Below are 19,385 nucleotides of genomic sequence, written 5' to 3'. Positions count from 1 at the left end.
TAGTTGAACTCTTACATAAGAACTGCTTCTTCTTCTCCAGAGGGAACTCGTGGAAAACCTCCCAGAACATTTGGACCGTCGGGTGAGTGGCCGAGTATTCTCCTTTATAAACCGCGTTCTGTATAGAGAGAAGAAAACAAACACATTTTATCACTGTAAACCACTTCATTTTCCAGCATTAATCAGTGAAACAGACACTGTGGGATTAAACTGAATTCATGGTTTGTGTGACATGTTACGTAACGATCCCCGCAAGGTTATGATGTAATCTGTACAACAGGGACTCGCCTCTGGACACGAGAGCCCATTTCACCAGAGAATTATGTGACACAATGTACAGAGACCAAGCAAACTAAATAATATGCAATAACTGGCAGTAACAACTATGAGATTTATACGTGTTACGAAAGCAAGTCATTTGACACACTAGAAATTTAAAGGAGCCATGTTTGTAACCAGGAAAAGTATAAACAATGACATCTAAAAAGGAGTCTGGCTCAATTTCTTTCATTTTGGATTTAAAAGCATTTAACAAGATAAGATTATCAAAGGTGTTGAGAGGAACTTTCAGTTTGTGTTAATTCTTGCACCCCCTTTGGACAAAAGCGGTAGTGTTTTTACTACGCCAGCTGTAGTTCCTGGGTGTGCGTACCCATGAAAAAGGCATTAAGCAAAAACAATATAAAAATAGCATTCTCTGCACTGCTGGTCTCGTTTGCTGTTACATGTAATTTATGATCATCTGGGGAAAAATGAGACGGTTTTAGAAATATTTAAAAGTTCCTCGTAGCACCTTTAAGTTTAAGCCATTCTGCTGCACATTCCATTTCGCATAATGCTGTTCTTAGAAAGCAAAGAGTGAATTGCCCCAGAACACACACGTACCTTCTCCATCTCCTCCCAGTTGTAGTTGTTGTTGCCGACCACCATGGCCATGAGCTCAGAGGGCTGGAAGAGGGACAGGATATCTCCACCGCACACCTTCAGGAAGCCGGAGGAGAAGGCCGAGTACTGCTCACTCACTGAGTCAGAGAACACGTAGCACAGGTAGGCCTCCACAAACTGCTTCCTGAAACACACAGGGGGAAGGGGGGGGGGGGGGGACAAAGGGTTAATGGGACAGGCTGGGAGAGAGAAAGTGTAAGGGAGCAGGTACTTTTTTTGGGCACTATCTAAGCTCTTACACAGACAGACAGACAGACAGACAGACAGACAGACAGACAGACACAAACACGTAAAGTAAACAATCAAATGATAAATTTGTTCCACACACCAGCTGCATCCTCACAAATAGTTAATAAGGAAATAAATTATTCAGACTTAAAGGTGTGACGGTGAACGCCCGTTTCCTACTTCATTGTGTCTGTGTGTCTATCTGTGGTGTGTGTTTGAGTGAGTGTGAGTGTGTGTGATTGTGCGTGCGTGCGTGTTTGAGTGTGTGTGATTGTGCGTGCGTGTTTGAGTGTGTGTGTGTGTGTGTGTGTGTGTGTGTGTGTGTGTCTCAGTGACCTCGTACTGCAGTGAGAGTTGCTCAGGTAGATTAAAGTGGTAATCCCTTCAGCACAGATGGATCCAGATGTTAGTCCATCGTTACAAACAGCCACTGAGGGTTTACTTTCAAATGAATCCACAAACCGAACTAGAGAAAAACACCTGACACATGTCCCTTATGACGCCTGTTTTTGTACAATCTAATCACATGTATTTGTATATTATCTAACAGAAATTATTTGTATTTTTTAAATTTATTTGGTTGATATTCAAGTTGTGTGCAAAGATTTGTAAAGACTTGAATTTGACAGATTTTATGGAAAACCTGGAAAAATGTCTCTTATACTAAAATATCTTTGATCGATATATGATTAAATGGGGAGACCAGCTTTTGAAAAATAGACTTCAGTGCAGCAGAAGAAATAAGTGCAATGCAAATGCAACTTTAAGGTCAGCAATCACCAACTGCAAGGTCAAGAATTAACTTATAAACTTAGTTGGAAACCAGATGTTACTTGATTCATTCAAAATGCCACGCGAAAAGACAAAGCACAGATTCAGCGCTCTGACAAAGTGACATCCTTTAGTTTACACTCAGAAGTGATGACTCGTCGCTTTGCTGCCGCCCCACATCCTGTTAAAACAGGAATTGCAATAAAATAAGGAAGCGAGAACGCTCTGAAAATGTTGTTTATAAGGAAGTGAAATGGGCTGCAGTGAAGAGAAAGCCTTTTCCTAAGTCTTTGTACAACAATCCAGATCACACGTACAACTCGGTAATATCACACACCCATAAACACTGAGCTAACCTTCAGTCTCAAACAACACCTTGGTGTGTGTGTGTGTGTGTGTGTGTGTGTGTGTGTGTGTGTGTGTGTGTGTGTGTGTGTGTGTGTGTGGTCCTGGATGTTCCCTTATTATTTCTGTTAGTACAGTTTTTTATGTCCATGGGGATTTTGCAGGAACAACTTGCAGCTCTGGCCATCTGTTCAGCAGTGTGTGTGCGTGTGTGTGTGTGCGTGTGTGTGTGTGTGTGTGTGTGAGTGAGTGTGTGTGTGTGTGTGTGTGTGCGCGCGTGTGTGTGTAGACATGTTGACACCGCCCGCACCGCAACTCTCTGCGGACTCTCCACAGTAACACTGTAATAGAAGCTACTGGCACAAGGACGAGCTCCAGAAACATGGCGGCGGCGAGGCTTAGAATAACCAAAATAATCTTTTGTTTTCTATGTTTTTCCACACACAACATGACCTTCAGTCTGAACAATAGGCTACAGACCGCCAGATGTGTGAGTACACCATAATCTCCCTGCTGGAAAAAAAAATATAAAAAAAAAAAACACTTAGTTATCTGGTGATGTTTTGGAAGGGACAGAGTGTACCGTATTAAATATGCTTATAAAACCAGGTCATTTCAAAAGGGAGAGATGATGAATTAATACCTATAAAATCATATTTTCTGTCTTGTATTGTTGCATGAATCAACATGTGTCCCATGTAGCCTGTGGCCTCACCTGTTGTTCTTGTCCACACTGACGCTCTCTCCTCCAGGGATCAGCTCCTTCACCTCCGTCATGCCGTAGTTCTCTCTGGTGATCTGAGACAGGACACAACAAACAGTCTTAGATTAGAGCTTTATCATATACTGTATAGTATATAGTCTGCATTTTAGTCTGGAGGTGATATGACAAATATTGCTTATTCCCCACAAATTACAATAAAAGACCAAAACATTACATTACATGTCATTCAGCAGACACTTTTATCCAAAGCGACTTACAACTGGAGCACACATTCATACACCGATAGCAGCAGCTACAACGCAGGGTGTTGGCTAACTATCAGGAGACATTTTAGGGTTCAGTGTCTTGCTCAGGGACACTTGAACATGTTCCTTTGCTACATTTATCTATTTTACTCTGGACTGGAATATGCCTGTGGGCGCTCATAGTGTCGCTGCCATAGTGCTGATAACTGTCATTGATAATGAATGACTGGCGGTTGCCACTGACGTTCATGAAGCTTTAGGTGTGAGTGCAGGGTTACAGGTGAAGAACTTACAGCAAAGTTGAGAAGAAACGTCTCCTCCACATCACTTCCATCATAGTCTAGAAGTTGTTCTAGACTCCTGCAGAAAAATACACACTTTTAACCCTTGATAATAACTGTGGTGGCCTTAGTTTTAAGATTAAAAAAAGCCATGGGGTAGTAACTAATAAGTGCATGTCCTTTACACATATCATCAATATCATGCAGCACTTTGAATGGACTCCGTTCCTAACTGTAACAATACCGTCTTCATTTCATCAATATATTTTCTTTAGTTTTAATCTTTAATAATGTATTGCATTCAGCTGCCGCCCCTGGGTTATCAATCTGTCAATGTTTGATTTTTATAAATATGAACCCCGGGATTAGCTGTGCCCCGTCCCACAGCTACACGGATCAACACAAAAGGGGAACGCCCAAAACTATCTGTTAGCTTTAAAAGTAAAATGAAAACACATTAGGTCATAACACCAGAGGACATGACTCAGAAGGGAGTGTGTGTTGTGTGTGTGTTGGTTTCCCTGTAAAGAACATGCTGGATATTTATTTACCATCCAAACACAGGAAACATGGACATCGGGGCAGGTCGAGGAAATACTAATTAGTAGTTAGAAAGAGGATCAAATTCCCACGACTCAAAATTTGAGCGTGTTTTGCAGCATTTATAAATACTGAAAAGATAATACAAATATATTTAATCTCAAATTCAAGTACATTTTTTTTACACAATTATTTAAATCAAGTCATATCTCGTTTTCCTCGCTGTGAAGGATCCAGAGTGATCACTTTATTTTTTCAAACCTTTAAAAGACATTTTTTTCCAGATCTTGTGGTGTTTCTAATAGCAACACCACACACTGAGCAGACCCATTTGTAGCTTTCAGGACTAATCTAAAAATCAATAGTGAACTGGACACAATGACAAAGGAAATGTTGACTCTCCCTGTTCTAAATAAAGAGGCTTTACCCAGCGGGCAATCCATTTCACTGCTTTCTAAAAAATAAATAAATAACTTGTTATGTAAAAGAGTGACACACAGTTCAGCCTGATGACAAAGAGAAGGATTATGATTTTACATTATGAGCGATTAAAAGAAGAATTTCAGACAGCGCTGTAATACAATAGCATGTTGCCAATTAAAACCATTAGGATTGCCATAAAAACCAACTGAAATGTCAAAGAAGAAATGCCACCTGGCACTTATTTGCCTCCGCGAAGCATACAATTATACAGTGGTGGTAGGCAATGCTTTAAAAGAAGGTAAAGCTCTTTAGAAGCTACAATTGGTACAAGGTTACTGCAACCTCACAATATGTCTAGGTCATAGTAACATTTGACCTCATAAATCTATCCAGTTCTCCCTTGAGTCCAAGTGTAGCTTTGTGCTCAATTTGACAAAAGAAATCACTCAACTCGTTCTTAGAACATTGTGCTCAAGATTTGAGGTCACAGTGTTTGTGACCTTTGATCTTCAACATGTAATCAGTTGATCCTCTAATCCGAAGAGTTTGAGCCAAATTGAAATAAAATCCCTCAAAGCGGTGGAGATGTCACAGTGACCTATGACTTTTTGACCTCCAAAATTTAAATCACTTCATCCTTGAATTAAAGTGGACATTTGTGCAACTTTTGAAGAAAATTCCTCTAACTGTTCATGAGATATCAATAGTTAGCCCACAATAACAGCCCAGACAGAAGGACAGACCAAAAACATATTGCCTCCGGCCTTCGGCTATCGCCATAATAAAAAAGCTACTATCTGTAAGAGTTTTAACAAGAAAAAAACGCATAATATTTTTAATACTACATTGCTGTCTAAATGTCCTGCCTTCCCTCTCCATCTAAAGCCCATCTAAAGCCCTGTTACCACGCACTAAAGCCTAGCAGAGCCGTTACCTGGCCTCGGTGGGCGACAGCTCCTTGAAGTCCTCCAGTGTGGGCGCTACATTGAGAACCTTCTTGTAGAGAACCAGAGGAAAGTGAAGGTCCACCACCGTGGAGTTATAGATGGCCAGGCCGCAGATGATCCCGATCAGGTGGAACCAGTTCTGCTCTACAAAACACTGAAGAACACACACACACACACACACACACACACACACACACACACACACACACACACACACACACACACACACACACACACACACACACACACACACACACACACACACACACACACACACACACACACACAATGAGGACATTATTTCACTATGGCCTTTCTTACTGCTTTTTAGAACTAGTACTAAATTGGTATCAGTTCCCAGTACCGAAATATCAGTCTACTAATGACGAAGCTGCAGATGTCTAGGTGTGATTACGTGTTTAAATAAAAACATACTTTGTCAGAGAACCAGATGAGGTTGGACTCCTTGTAAATGGTGAACATCCCGTACACTGGATCCATCAGCTCCTTTAACAGCAGCAGAAAGAACTCTTTAGTGACTCCGCCCGCGTCCACCGCCTCTTCTCCATCAAAGATCACCTAGGAAACCACAGGACAAGATCACAACAACGCTGTTATACTGAAAACTTAAAATTGCTGGTCTAAAAATTATTATTCTTATTTTTCTTTAATTTATTTTTATTTTATTGTGAAGTTTCAGAAAAATAAATATTCAAAAGACCTACAGCAAACTTCAAAAAATATCTTGTTGGTGTGTCTCACCTTAAGCGGTTTCTTGAGGTCCACATCAGAGTACATGGTGAGCTCGCGCAGCGTGTCGCTAACTAAATGGTCCCTGCGCACGTGGAGCACCAGGTAAGGGTTCCTAGCCAGGTGGGGTTCCAGCGTGAGCATCATGAAGACATTGTGTAGGTTTGCGCCACTTACTGCCATCTTTATATGGGGGGGATTAAAGAAATGGAGTCAAATTCAGACAAATGATAAAAAGACATTAATTAAACCGTTACAGTATGGGCCAAAATGGTTCATTAAGTCTCACTTTACAATAAACTTAAATGTTCATGTATACAGACTAGTATTTATTTTCGTACCTTGAGTTGTTTCACCTTTTGTTGACGCTTTTGTAGAACTTATTATGACCCGTTTTTAACATGAACGATATTATTCGAGTTGCTTATTTGTTGCCTCGGATGCCATATTTAATTTTTTTATTGCTTATAAGTTTTACTTTTTGTATTTAATACATTTTAATTGTTGAAAATCAAATTAAAATTAAAATTAAAAAAAGACTGCGGCAACTTCAGCGGTTGAAACATTTCACGGTGCAAAAGTTAATACTAGTCTGTAATACAAGAACATTTAAGTTAACTTTAACTGAGTGTAATCACTAGTAAACTACTGTCATAGTAGCAGCAGGCACCTGCATTTGCAGCTCCGCGTCTGTCTGCAGCATGGTGGTCTTGGCTCGAGCGTTGAATATAAACGGGTAGGCACATAGGTTCACTAGGGGAGAGTCACTCTGCAAGGAAAATTAGGACAAAATAAAGTTAACATGGAAATAACAATAATACAAAATGGCTAGAATGTATTTTGAAGATGTTGAAGTTGAATCTGTAAATCACATACCTGGTTAGTGAGTGGTCCCTCTTTCTAGAAAAGAAAAAGAAAGTCATCAGACCTGATTCAAATTAAAATATTTAAAATAAAAGTCCAACGTCAGAGGCTTGTTCCTGAACTCAGATGCTTATTGGATAGAAAAGAAAAACAGCTACACACCCCCTCGCAGTTATGAATAAAATCTCACACTTTCTCTGTGGACACTGTGAGAATGTGTGTGTGTGTGTGTGTGTGTGTGTGTGTGTGTGTGTGTGTGTGTGTGTGTGTGTGTGTGTGTGTGTGTGTGTGTGTGTGTGTGTGTGTGTGTGTGTGTGTGTGTGTGTGTGTGTGTGTGTGTGTGTGTGTGTGTGTGTGTATGTGTGTAGATTCACCAGATGTCAGGTAACAAGCACGTGAAACCGGTCAGTTCTCACCAAGATGTCCACGTGCGTGCGAGTGTGCGCGCGCGTGTGTGTGTGTGTGTGTGTGTCTGTCCTGTCAGCACTCACCAGGTTGGCTCTCTTCAGAAACCATTTGAGGTAGTCTTCCTGGATGTCCACCAGGTTGGTGATGTCAGGAATATAAAAGCGGTTGTACTCCACGTGGTTGGCCTTTAAGTTTACCTGTCGGCATGGAAACAAAGAGTCAGTAATTATGGAGTATTTTGTTGTCAAATTCCCCTTTGTTGAAATCAGAGAATTTCTCCTCAAGATCTACAGTATACTAAGAAAATACAATGTTAATACACAGCCTAGGTTCTGTAAACGTCATGTTGCTAGCTATCGTGTGCCCCCTTTGTTTACATGTCTACATACCAGTTTAGAGAGCCTAGGCTGTGTATTAACACCATTCAGCGCACATACAGTATAGACAGGTAGCAGATCTCCCTTTTTGATTCAATGATTTTGACAAAAAGGGATTTTTTTTGCAAAAAAAGCATTCTACAAAATCACTGACTGAAATCCTCTTTAGACTATACTGGAATGACAATGCAGAACTGACGGCTTGTTTACAGGTGTATGTGCGGATGGATACATGAATGTGTGGAGGGATACCTTGTGAAGTTTATCCAGCAGCCGTAGTGAGGCGACTAAATAGTTCTCGTAGAACACCTCTGCGAGCAGAGCCTTTCCTCCCGTCAACATAAACACCACTGTTTCCTTAAACATGTCGACCAGTCTGGTGAACACGCTGTCCTCCACAACACACCACCAGTTATCTGCAACAACACAGAGAGAGAGAGGCAAATTCATTTACAGAGAATACCTGCACTCCAACCAATATGTGACTATAACCAACAGCTATTTTTAAGAACTTCATTTGAGTGTTTCCATTTTTTTTAGGGCTAATATTTTTATTCCGCTGACTTTACATAGTTAATTGCGATTTATAGCATGTTAAAAAGTATTATTATTATTATTTTATGTCCATATTAACATCTATGTAAAGCAATTCTCACCAGTGTATCTTAAAAAGCTGTAGTGTGTGCAAGTCAAATACCTAATACTTTGCTGGGGTTAGCATCTAGCCTCAGTATAGCCATGGCCAGCGGGATAGTGAGTCTGATGTAGTACTTGGAGTCCTGCAGGGCCGGGTACTCTGACAGGATGAGGTAAATCCTCATGGCCTCCACATCAGGAGGGGAGCGAGGCAGCTGGGGGATCAGAAGGCTCTCAAAACTCCTGGTGAACTAGAGAGAGAGAGGGAGGGAGAGAAAGAGGAGAGAGACAGACAGAGGGAGAGACAGAGAGAGACAGAGACAGACACAGAGAGGGGGAGAGTGAGAGAGAGGGAGAGAGAGAGAGACGGAGAGAAAGTGATAGGGGGGGAGGGACGGTGGGAGAGGGAGAGAGGGAGAGGGAGAGGAGAGAGAGAGACAGAGAGATAACATGTTTAACAGATGGTGTATAGTGCTACTTTTTTTTTTTTTTTTTTTTTGTAAGATAAAGAATGTACAATGTCACATGAGTTGTAATATTTTACAGTGGTTACTTTTCTTTTTCGACAAAGTATATGTGTACAATGTTACAAAATTTGTAAAATTATTTCTATAAATCCCATCCAACCCAAACAAACCCTTGTGCCTTGCAAAAAATGGAGAGATAGTATAGTTCCACACACACACACACACACACACACACACACACACACACACACACACACACACACACACACACACACACACACACACACACACACACACACACACACACACACACACACACACACACACACACACACACACACACACACACACACACACACACACACACACACAGTCAAATAGACAGAGAAGAGCATTTGAAACGTTCTGTAAAATGATGTGTTTGAAACAGCTACAAGTATAAATAAATAAAACCAGAGGGATATTTATTTATGGGATATTTTTCGATTCCAAAACATTTCAGATCAACTCGGCAGCAAGAGGGAAACTATCAGTCACTGTATTTTGGGAGCGGCTTTCAGTGGTTTGGAATTGGGCCTTGGCCTCCGGTTAGATTATAATTGATGTTGGTTGGAGATGCATGAACCCCAAACCCCACATTACTGAGCTAATGTTAGAGGTTATGACTCAGTCCTCTGGCAGAACGGGATGTCCTTTCAAAACAAGACGGGGATTCACATATGATTTTTTGATTATTTTTTTATAGCCAAAGCCAATACTCTGCAACTATGTTCCTCCTTTCACTTCTTTATAGTAACGACACACCAACATAAGAAGCTTTTTTGAGTCTTTGGCAAATCTGAGTCGTCAAGATCACATCTTAAACTACTTTTCTATTATATTCATGTTTAGAAATGGCTCCCAAAATTACTCTTTATTTGGGATTTTTTTTTAAATTGTTTTAGATACAATAAAAAGAGGTTTTGAATTGTGAGTATTTCATCACATCAACCTTTAATTGACACTTAGTAAAAAGTGAGACTAAGTTTTGTTCATCAGTGGCCACGACTGGTGTCTGTCTGTCACTCAGTGCTGGGTAAGTAGCGTACAGTAGTGACAATAGAGTTTTTTTGTTTAAAGACATGCGCATTACATGACCTGATGAAGTGAACTACTAAACCAAGCACGGTCGTTTTACTGGTCATACATTTGTATAGATTCATTCATAATGGTATTTCTCCTTCTTAAAGCTAAATAATCGTCCTGTAACAGCACATGCAGTGGACTTTTAATTCTACTTTGATCTTTTTCTATGTTTATTTATCGATAAAGAGAAAGCAAGACATTATAAACGTGTCCTACGTGTGGATGACTTTGGGATACAAGAAACTGGGCTTGATTTTAGAGTTGAAATAAAAAAAAAAATTAAATGTTATACTGTAAGCTTATTGTAGACATGATTATAAAAACACTCCAAGTCAATACCTGCTCCAGGAGTCCAGTGAAATCCGGTTTGGTGAGTTTTTCAAATAGGATTCTGACCAAGTTGAGATCGATGCCGGGGATCTTTGGGTTGGTTTTGAAGTGCTTGTCATCACTGAGCAAAAAGCAAAACAAACATTATGATTATTTGCAGACCATCTATGATGCCTGGGTTAACACTAACGGGATGGAAATAGGTTCGGAACTTGGATACAAGGATTTTGTGGTAACTAAGGCCTCGGTGGAAAAGGGGCACATAATACTTTGGATTAAACTTGAAATGTTCCCTTTCCAACTGGACATGAGGCGGGTCAGCTGTGAGGGAGCTAAGTTGACTGGACTGTAAACAGAAGGTATTTAGGACGATCTCATCACTCGCCCACACAAAGCCGACGAAATACCTCACGTTGAAGGACGGCAACATATCCACAGCCTAAGCCTTCACATTCTTAGAGCCCAGGGTTTATTTAGTCATAACACAAATACAGCAGATCCGATCTGTTGGAGACTGTTTCCCAAACAAAAAACACTGATGCAGATAGGACGACCTGAGCACTGACCTGCTTCATATAGAGAACAGGGTGACTTAGGTTAGCACAGAACGGACAAACCTAACGGCCCAATACGAAGAAGAAGAAGAAGAAGTGCATAAATCGTGAGTACTCAAGTAAAGCACAAGTACCTCCATCTTGCTTTTAAGTAAAGCACTTGAGCCAACGTAATTATCGTGGCTAATAGTGAGACTAGATAGCTTGAGTGACTTCTTATTCCCGATGAGTTACAGCAAGGCAAGTTTATTTATATAGCAACATTCAGACACAAGGCCATTCAAAGTGCCTTCAGGGGCATGAAATACATAAAAAATGTAATATATCAAGTATGGAATAGACAGCAAATAATGAAGTACATTCGTGATGACATCTGTTTTCCACCCTTATCACCTCCACAGTTCTTTCCCTGAACAAGATAACTATCTGCTGATGAATCTGAACTAAGCTCACACACAGAGGGAGGGTCACACAAGATCTGGACTCTCACAGTGACCGGACAGATAACATCTTTCACCCATATGACTATGACCATTAGCACGCTTAGTGGGATGAGACGACATGAAGCGATGTTGTGTGAACCTGTGAGCTCCGTGATATGTGTATGAGTTCCCACAAGTCTGGATTCACATGTACTACATTACATCACATCACAGGCCTTTGCTTTTTCCGTGTCCAGGCACAGCATGATGACACTACCGTGATAATGACGCTAACGAAATTCCTTATTTATTAAAAGCCTCTGCATAGAAACCTGGTCTAAAAAATATATATTTTCGATTTCAACGCTAGATGTCTCAATAAGCATTTTACAAAAATCTGAATAAAAAAATCAATGTTCATAAATGTTATAAAACAGTGGAGCTGTTTTTGCTGTCTAGACCGTTTTGACAGGACTGTGTGGGCTTAGCGTATCACACGGTCTCCATGGCAACATTCATTGTTTTTATAGAACGTTTGGTTTGCCGTGGTTGGTTCAAAATACTTATTGTGTCATAAGAACCAGAGCATAGCCCATCGCCTCCTCTTAACTGAATTTCTGTAAACTTTATCAAACTTAATTTACAATATCTTAAATTTGGATTGATAAATATACCTTACTCCTTTCAGATACATAGTTTGAAAGATTTGGTGGATTTGGGTTTACATGGGGCTTTAAATAAAGTGGCAGGAGCACTTCTGGTATCCTTCAAACCACCGCTGCTCTGAGTTAGGACCGAAAAATGTCATAAATAATCCAAGTCCAGGCACTCAAGGTTGGATCCAAAAATATAATGCCTGGAGCTGGGTTATTTATGAAATGTTTCTGTCATAACACTGATATTTTTGGACCGAAATTTTAGCATTGAGATTAAGCACCAGTTTGATGTTACAGTGTAGCATTGAAGAGAGGTTCGGAGCAGTAATACAGTTTGTACCGTCTGTCACCCGCCTGAACTAGAGATGGGTGGATGTTAGCTTATTGAAACCTTCACATTAATACAGGTTACCATGGTTGTGTCCGTACCTTTGGTCCAAGAAGCTGGCGTTCCAACAAGCTGTAGAGGCCAGTTGATATATGATCTCACTGTGAACGTGAGAAAGAGCAACAAGTGAATAGGCCATCAAAATAAAGCAAAAGTGTACAACACGTTCAAAAAATAGTATAAACTGATCCATTTCAAAATAATAATATGTCTTATTTGACTCACTTTGTGACACTGGAGTCAGTGCTGTACATCAGCTTTAACCTCCATGAATTCAGTCTTTCAAACGTGAACGGCGAGAGACTTTTACTGACGTTTATCACTCTAAAGTCTTCTGAAGGGACCAGACTCTGCAGGGAGGGAGATGCACACACACACACACACACACACACACACACACACACACACACACACACACACACACACACACACACACACACACACACACACACACACACACACACACACACACACACACACACACACACACACACACACACACACACACACACACACACACACACACACACACACACACACACACACACACAAATTGGCAAAATTCAGCATAAAGACATTTTGGGATTATTTTATAGATAAAAATCAACTTGAGGTATTAACATTGTGGCTGAATGTGTGTTTCGTCTTCATCAGAACACAGACATACAGTATCTCTCCTCCGCCAATATCAGAGCTGATTAAAGCTGAGACACTAGTGCCCTCCTGTGGTGACACAGTGACAATGCGTTAATAGACAGCATCAACAAAAGAAAGGTTATTTAGGGTGGCCATCCATTTTTAATTAGCTTCTGTTTTAAATGGTTTTAATCAGCAGCACTCAATGGACTGGACATCTCCCATTGTCCTCATCAGGAGATTAGTTTTTCCCTTTGCAAGACACCATATTTTCTAACTGTAGGTGACAGGCCTGCCCACACAAATGGCTGGGCCCCTGAAAACCTCCAGTCAATGTGTCTGGTATAAGATACATTTACACTAATTGACTGCACCAAATATTGCACTTTTTTGTATTTCTGCACATGACAATAAATCATTTGAAATCTTTTGGTGGTATTGTTGAAATAAATAACGCTTAGAAATTAACATCAACAACAAATTCTTCACACAAAATAAAAAAGGCGGTTCTCTACATGAATAACCAAACCGACCTACCCTCAAAACTATAAAGTTGGCCTATGTTTGGTTGCAGCATTTAGGCTTAGTTCATTCTGCTTTCACTGCAAAATTACTGAAAACATTACTGAAATCATTACAAAAAAGTTCTTAATCTTTGAACACAAATCTGTTCCTTCAGTTATTTACAACTTCTTTGTGCCTTGTATCTTTCTTTGCATTAAGGTCTATTTTTATTTTTTATTCTTAGAAAAAATACAGAAAGCAGGACCTTGGTGGTTACGGCAATAATTAAAACAGGATGATGCTGCTCGTCAGCTTCATTGTGGTAGACCCGGCTGGTTGGTCAATTGACCAGGTTTGTGAAAAACTGGTCAGACCTGGCTGGCCGTGTCAACCTGAAGACTTATGTCAAAGCCTTAATAAGTTATTGTCCCCAAAGGGGAGAGAGAATTTAAACCTGTTCGTAGACTCAGGACAATTACAGAGTAACTAGCCTGTCCTCTTTATAAGAATGTAGAAGAACTACAAAAAGTACCCAACCCATTTTTTCATGGGGTCCAAATACTTTTCACAACCACACCCAGACACAAGTAGCAGGTACATGTGGAACGACTCAGGAAATATAATCCAGACAAAACTGTTTAATATCAAAACCCAATATTGTCACCATTTGGAACACAAAGGGTTTATAGGATGGATTATGTTTGAAACAGTTACACTCCGCTGTGCTCAATCTGAAACATTTTGAACATTTCTGCTTTTCTACTGCTTTTTAAATGGCCGTAAGCGGAGCCGCGGCTCTGTGTAAACACCCAACTTTGAATAGATATTGACATAAATATCTAAAAATAAAGTTTATCTTAGTTAGGTTCTTGGCTTCCAAAGACCATGGGCCCCCCCAAGTGGCTGGGCCCTAGAAAGCCTTCCCACTTTCTACCCCTTATGGGCGGCCCAGGTAGGTGATACAATATGTGTGCAATTAATGAAAAATAAGATTAGAATACATAAGTTTGCAAGAACTTTGCTGTCCACACAAGCATGACAAACTTTTCTAAATTCTCCGCTTTCGGAAAAGGCCTTATATTATACAACTACAAAAACCTTTATAATAATTCAGGCAACAAGCTTTGTAGAGAGGATTACTAAACGCTTATAAGCAAACAACCACATACCTGTTCATTAGAGTACATTAAGAAACTATGATCTCCTCCGCAGACGATTTTGGTCACTGTGTATCGCTTTGATTCTGATAAAGAAAATAAAAAAGGAAAGGCACATGTAAGCTGGACAGGACTTAATCATTACATTTATATTTTTTACTTAATGTATATTAGTGTTTGTAGTGACATTTCTTCTAGTTTTGTTGGTTCCAATAAACATCACTGGTGACTGACTGCAGACTAGATTCTGACAAGATTTAATCCAAAAAATATAATGTCCAGAGGTATTGTTGAGTTGGCAAAAAAGTATAGGTTTTATTTTGTACAAAAATCAAAGAAAACTAACAAACAAAAGAGCAGGATGTGGACTAAGACATTCTTCTTATTTCTTTCTTTCTTTCTTTCTTTCTTTCTTTCTTTCTTTCTTTCTTTCTTTCTTTCTTTCTTTCTTGTAGAAAACTTTTTGCTGGTCTAATCAGCCACACCTGGCATCTGCCCATCTGGCTTATATAGGCCTACCTATAGGCACTCAAGACCTGTAGAGGTCGCCAAAAAACAAATATTGCACACAAGATATGAATAAACAGAATATGGCTCCTACACACCGGCCCCTAATTGTATAGGTGTGTAACAATTACAATTATATAAATCAAAATAAGAAGGAGCTACTATATGTGTGCTGAAATACATCTAAAATAATACATTAATTCAAGTTCATTTCAATCTTCTGTCTCCAACAGCAGGCAAATCTTGGTTATAGGTCGCTCAAGAACACTTGTCCTCGTCTGTAGTTTGACAGAGCGAACAAAACCATTTGAGTCAGCAATGGTTTCCTTTATCCTGGCAAGCAACCAAGAGCCACGGGGTGCTGTTGAATCCACTATTATCACCACATCTCCAACTTCAAAGTTCCTTCTTACTGTACACCACTTTTGTCTTTCCTGCAGTAAGGGCAGGTACTCTTTCGTCCAGCGCTTCCAAAACAGTTCTGCTATGTACTGGATCTGCTTCCAGCGACGTCGAGCATAGAGGTCTGATTTTTGAAAGAGTCCTGGGGGCAAAGCAGGCTTGGTGTTCAGGAGGAGAATGTGATTAGGTGTCAGGGCTTCAAGATCGTGTCGATCAGCTGATACAGTTGTTATAGGCCGACTGTTAAGAATTGCCTCCACTTCGCAGAACACAGTACAAAGGCCTTCATCATCGAGAGCTTGTTGATGCAAAACTGAACAGAGTATGGATCTCACCATTCTGATAAGTCGCTCCCACACTCCACCGTGATGAGAGGCAGCGGGGGGGTTGAAACTCCACTTCACTCCATGCTGTAGTAGGGAATCTTGGACTTGGTGTTGATTCAGTGTTAAAAGAGCTTTCTTTAACTCTCTTTCCGCTCCAACCAGATTGGTTCCATTATCCGATCTTAGATGTTCCACTTTTCCTCTTCTGCAGATAAATCTCCGTATTGCATTTAAACAGGAGTCTGTATCAAGTGAGTGAGCGACCTCCAAATGCACTGCTCTGCTTGACATGCAGGTGGATATGACGCCGTATCTTTTAACGAGGCTCCTTGCTTTCTTTACCTCGATGGGCCCAAAATAATCAAGCCCAACATTTGTAAATGGAGGGTTATCTGGTATTAGCCTTTCAACAGGTAAACCTGCCATTTTCTGTTCTCCTGGTCTTCCTCTTACGCGCCTGCATACAACACATTTGGAGATGATCTTTCTTACAGCAGCATTTGCACCTGTAATCCAGTATTTCTGGCGGAGCTGCGAGAGAACATGGTTCCTTCCATTATGACCAACATTTTCATGGATTTGGCGAAGGATAAGAGAGGAAATATGCATGTTCTTTGACAGAATAATAGGATGTTTGCTTTGTTGAGGCATAGCTGATCTGTCAAGTCTACCTCCCACTCTCAAAATCCCATCCTCCAACACTGGGTCCAACTTGTAAAGGGAACTTGACCTTTTGACACCAGATGGCGCCATTTCTAATCTGGTCATCTCTTCTGGGAACGTTTGTTTTTGGCAGAAACAGATGATTGATTGTTCTGCCATTTCAAGATCATCAATAGTTATGTTTTGTTCACTTATAGCCTTCTTTCCCATCTGCTGTGAGTGAGTCACTTTACTTTGTGATCGTGTGTATGGGCGGTTGACACAGGATTCCTTTTCTTTTCTCTGTTTTGCTAGAGATTGCAAGACACTTTTTAACTTTAATATCCATGCCACAGCCTTTCTTAACTTCAGCCAGCAGGAAAAATAAGAAAGCAGTTGGTTGGTAGGGTTATCTGTTTCCTTCAAAACAATATTATGCACAACCAACCTGACTTTGACTTCAGGGTCATCTGGATTAAGTTCATGGGACTTCATGGGTGCATTTGGCCATTCACTCATTGGCCTTAACAGGAAAGTTGGTCCCTGTATCCATCTTTTTCCTTGCACAAATCTTCCAGCACTTAGTCCTCTGGATGCATCGTCGGCTGGATTTAACTTTGTCTCCACATACTTCCATTGTGATACATTTGTGTTGTCTCTGATTGTTGACACTCGATTTGCAATGAAAGTATGGAATCGGGTATGCTCGTTTGCAATGTACTTGATTACTGCTTGACTATCAGTCCAGAAAACTGAATTTTCCAGTTGCAACTGCAATTCTGCTCTGAGCATTTTGTCCACCTTGACTGACAACATAGCAGCTGTCAATTCCATTCTTGGGATGGTGATATTTTTCAGCGGTGCAACTCTGGCTCTTCCCATCATAAAGGCCAGACAGACCTCTCCTCTGTTGTTGGTTAATCGAAGGTAGCTTACTGTACCATAGCCGTAGTCACTTGCATCTGAAAAATTATGTATTTGGGCATGAACTGGTTTTCCAAAGTTCATTGGCTTAATGCAGCGTTCTATTTTAAAGTCTGCCAGCTTGACAAGATCAGAAGTCCATTTGAGCCATTTTTCAGATGTTGCTTTAGGTATGAGTTGATCCCAGCCATGATTTTGTTTACAAAGTTCCTGGAGGAGACATTTAGCGGGCAGTGTTAAGGGGGCCAAGAACCCAAGAGGGTCGTAGATTGAGCTCACTACGGATAGCATTCCTCTTCGGGTTTGTGGCTTTTCTTTGACTTTGATGTTAAACTTGAATGCATCATTTTCCACACACCACTGCAAACCAAGTGCTTTTTCTATGGGGAGTTTGTCTTTGTCTAAATCCAGTTGTTTTACTCCTTTTGCCCTGTTTTGTTCTGGTATAACAGAGAGCACTGCTCGGCTGTTGCTCATCCATTTGGTGAGGTGAAATCCTCCCTTGTGGCATATAGTTGAGAGGTCAGTGACAAGCTGTATGGCCTCCTGATCAGAGGGTAGGGCTTTTAGGCAGTCATCTACATAGAAATTCCTTTTGACAGTGTCAGTTATTGCAAGGGTGAAACTATTCTTGTTGTCCTCTGCAACTCTTTTTAATGCAAAACTTGCACAACTGGGGGAGGAAGTGGCTCCAAACAGGTGCACAAGCATACGATGTTCAACTGGTTTCTGGTTGACATCACCTTTAGGCCACCATAAGAACCTAAGAAAATCTACATCATTTGGGGACACTCTTACTTGGTGAAACATTGCCTTTATATCAGTCATGACTGCGACTGGCTCCTCACGGAATCTGGAAATCACACCGACAAGTCCATTTGTCAGGTCCGGTCCTTGTAGCAGTTCCGTGTTTAATGACATGCCCTGGTAAGTTGCGCTGCAGTCAAACACAACTCTTAGGGATTTCTTTTGTGGGTGATAAACCCCATGGTGTGGGATATACCACACTCTTCCATCTTTCCTTTCCAGTTGCTCTTGTGGCACCACTTCAGCATATCCATTATCAATTACATCTGAAAGGAAATCAGTGTACTCACTTTGAAAGTGTCCATTCCTTTTGAATTTTCTTTTCAGATTCACCAGACGCTGTTCTGCGATAACTTTGTTATTTGGCATGACAGTGTTTTCCTTTCTAAACGGTAAGTCTAGTTGGTAATGGCCATTTTTCAGTACAATTGATTCATTTGCAATTTTCATAAATCTTTTATCTTCTATTGACATCTCTAGCTTGTCATCTGCTGATATTTCTTTGAAATCATGATTGTATTGATCGATTAACATTTCATTAACATCTATGAGAGATATTCTATTTACAGTGGCAGTGGGGCAGCTGTCCTTGTCACTGTTGTCGCTGACACCTAGTGGACCATTAATTACCCAGCCCAACATGGTTTTCACAGCATAGGGTCCCTCTTCAGAGCTATGGATCACTTCCCAGGGTTCCATAGCCTTTGGAACATTGGTCCCAATCAGCAGCTCCACTTTGGCCTCAATAGCTGGAATATGCACTTTATCCAAGTGAGGCCATTTTGCCAAGTCCTCCTGATTTGGAATGTTATTCTTTATCACTGGTATAGATTTCTGTGTGAATACTTTTGGCAGGGGGATGAATGTGTCTTGTTCAAGTCCTGAGACCTCTAGTCCTGTTATGATATGGGATGAAACACACTTATCTTGGCCCATGGTGCGAAGTAGAATGCGAGTCCTCTTGCCATTGATGTTGAGTTGTTCCATTAACCCTTCGGTACAAAATGTGGCAGTACTTCCATTGTCAAGGAAGGCATATGTCTCTATGGTCTTG

General features: G+C 40.6%; 1 protein-coding gene across 1 annotated transcript in view; it reads right to left on the bottom strand.

Annotated features, from left to right (window-relative positions):
- The window catches only part of herc3 (HECT and RLD domain containing E3 ubiquitin protein ligase 3), a 35,932-nt gene that overhangs the window by 3,186 nt on the left and 13,361 nt on the right, over positions 1-19,385 (bottom strand). The window contains exons 9-24 of the mRNA XM_080029570.1: positions 14,736-14,809; positions 12,652-12,776; positions 12,468-12,527; positions 10,416-10,527; positions 8,546-8,735; positions 8,101-8,264; positions 7,555-7,668; positions 7,076-7,099; positions 6,870-6,968; positions 6,212-6,382; positions 5,885-6,028; positions 5,437-5,603; positions 3,552-3,618; positions 3,005-3,087; positions 886-1,069; positions 16-118 (exon numbers count right to left, since the gene is read on the bottom strand). Of these exons, the coding sequence (XP_079885696.1) occupies positions 16-118; positions 886-1,069; positions 3,005-3,087; positions 3,552-3,618; positions 5,437-5,603; positions 5,885-6,028; positions 6,212-6,382; positions 6,870-6,968; positions 7,076-7,099; positions 7,555-7,668; positions 8,101-8,264; positions 8,546-8,735; positions 10,416-10,527; positions 12,468-12,527; positions 12,652-12,776; positions 14,736-14,809 (1,881 nt within the window). The remainder of the gene's footprint in view (positions 1-15; positions 119-885; positions 1,070-3,004; positions 3,088-3,551; positions 3,619-5,436; positions 5,604-5,884; positions 6,029-6,211; positions 6,383-6,869; positions 6,969-7,075; positions 7,100-7,554; positions 7,669-8,100; positions 8,265-8,545; positions 8,736-10,415; positions 10,528-12,467; positions 12,528-12,651; positions 12,777-14,735; positions 14,810-19,385) is intronic.

This window comes from Ammodytes marinus, assembly GCF_949987685.1.
Source record: "Ammodytes marinus genome assembly, chromosome: 6".
Lineage (NCBI taxonomy): Eukaryota > Metazoa > Chordata > Actinopteri > Uranoscopiformes > Ammodytidae > Ammodytes > Ammodytes marinus.
Note: the sequence above shows the minus strand (reverse complement) of the source record. Positions and strands in the feature narration are given on the sequence as shown.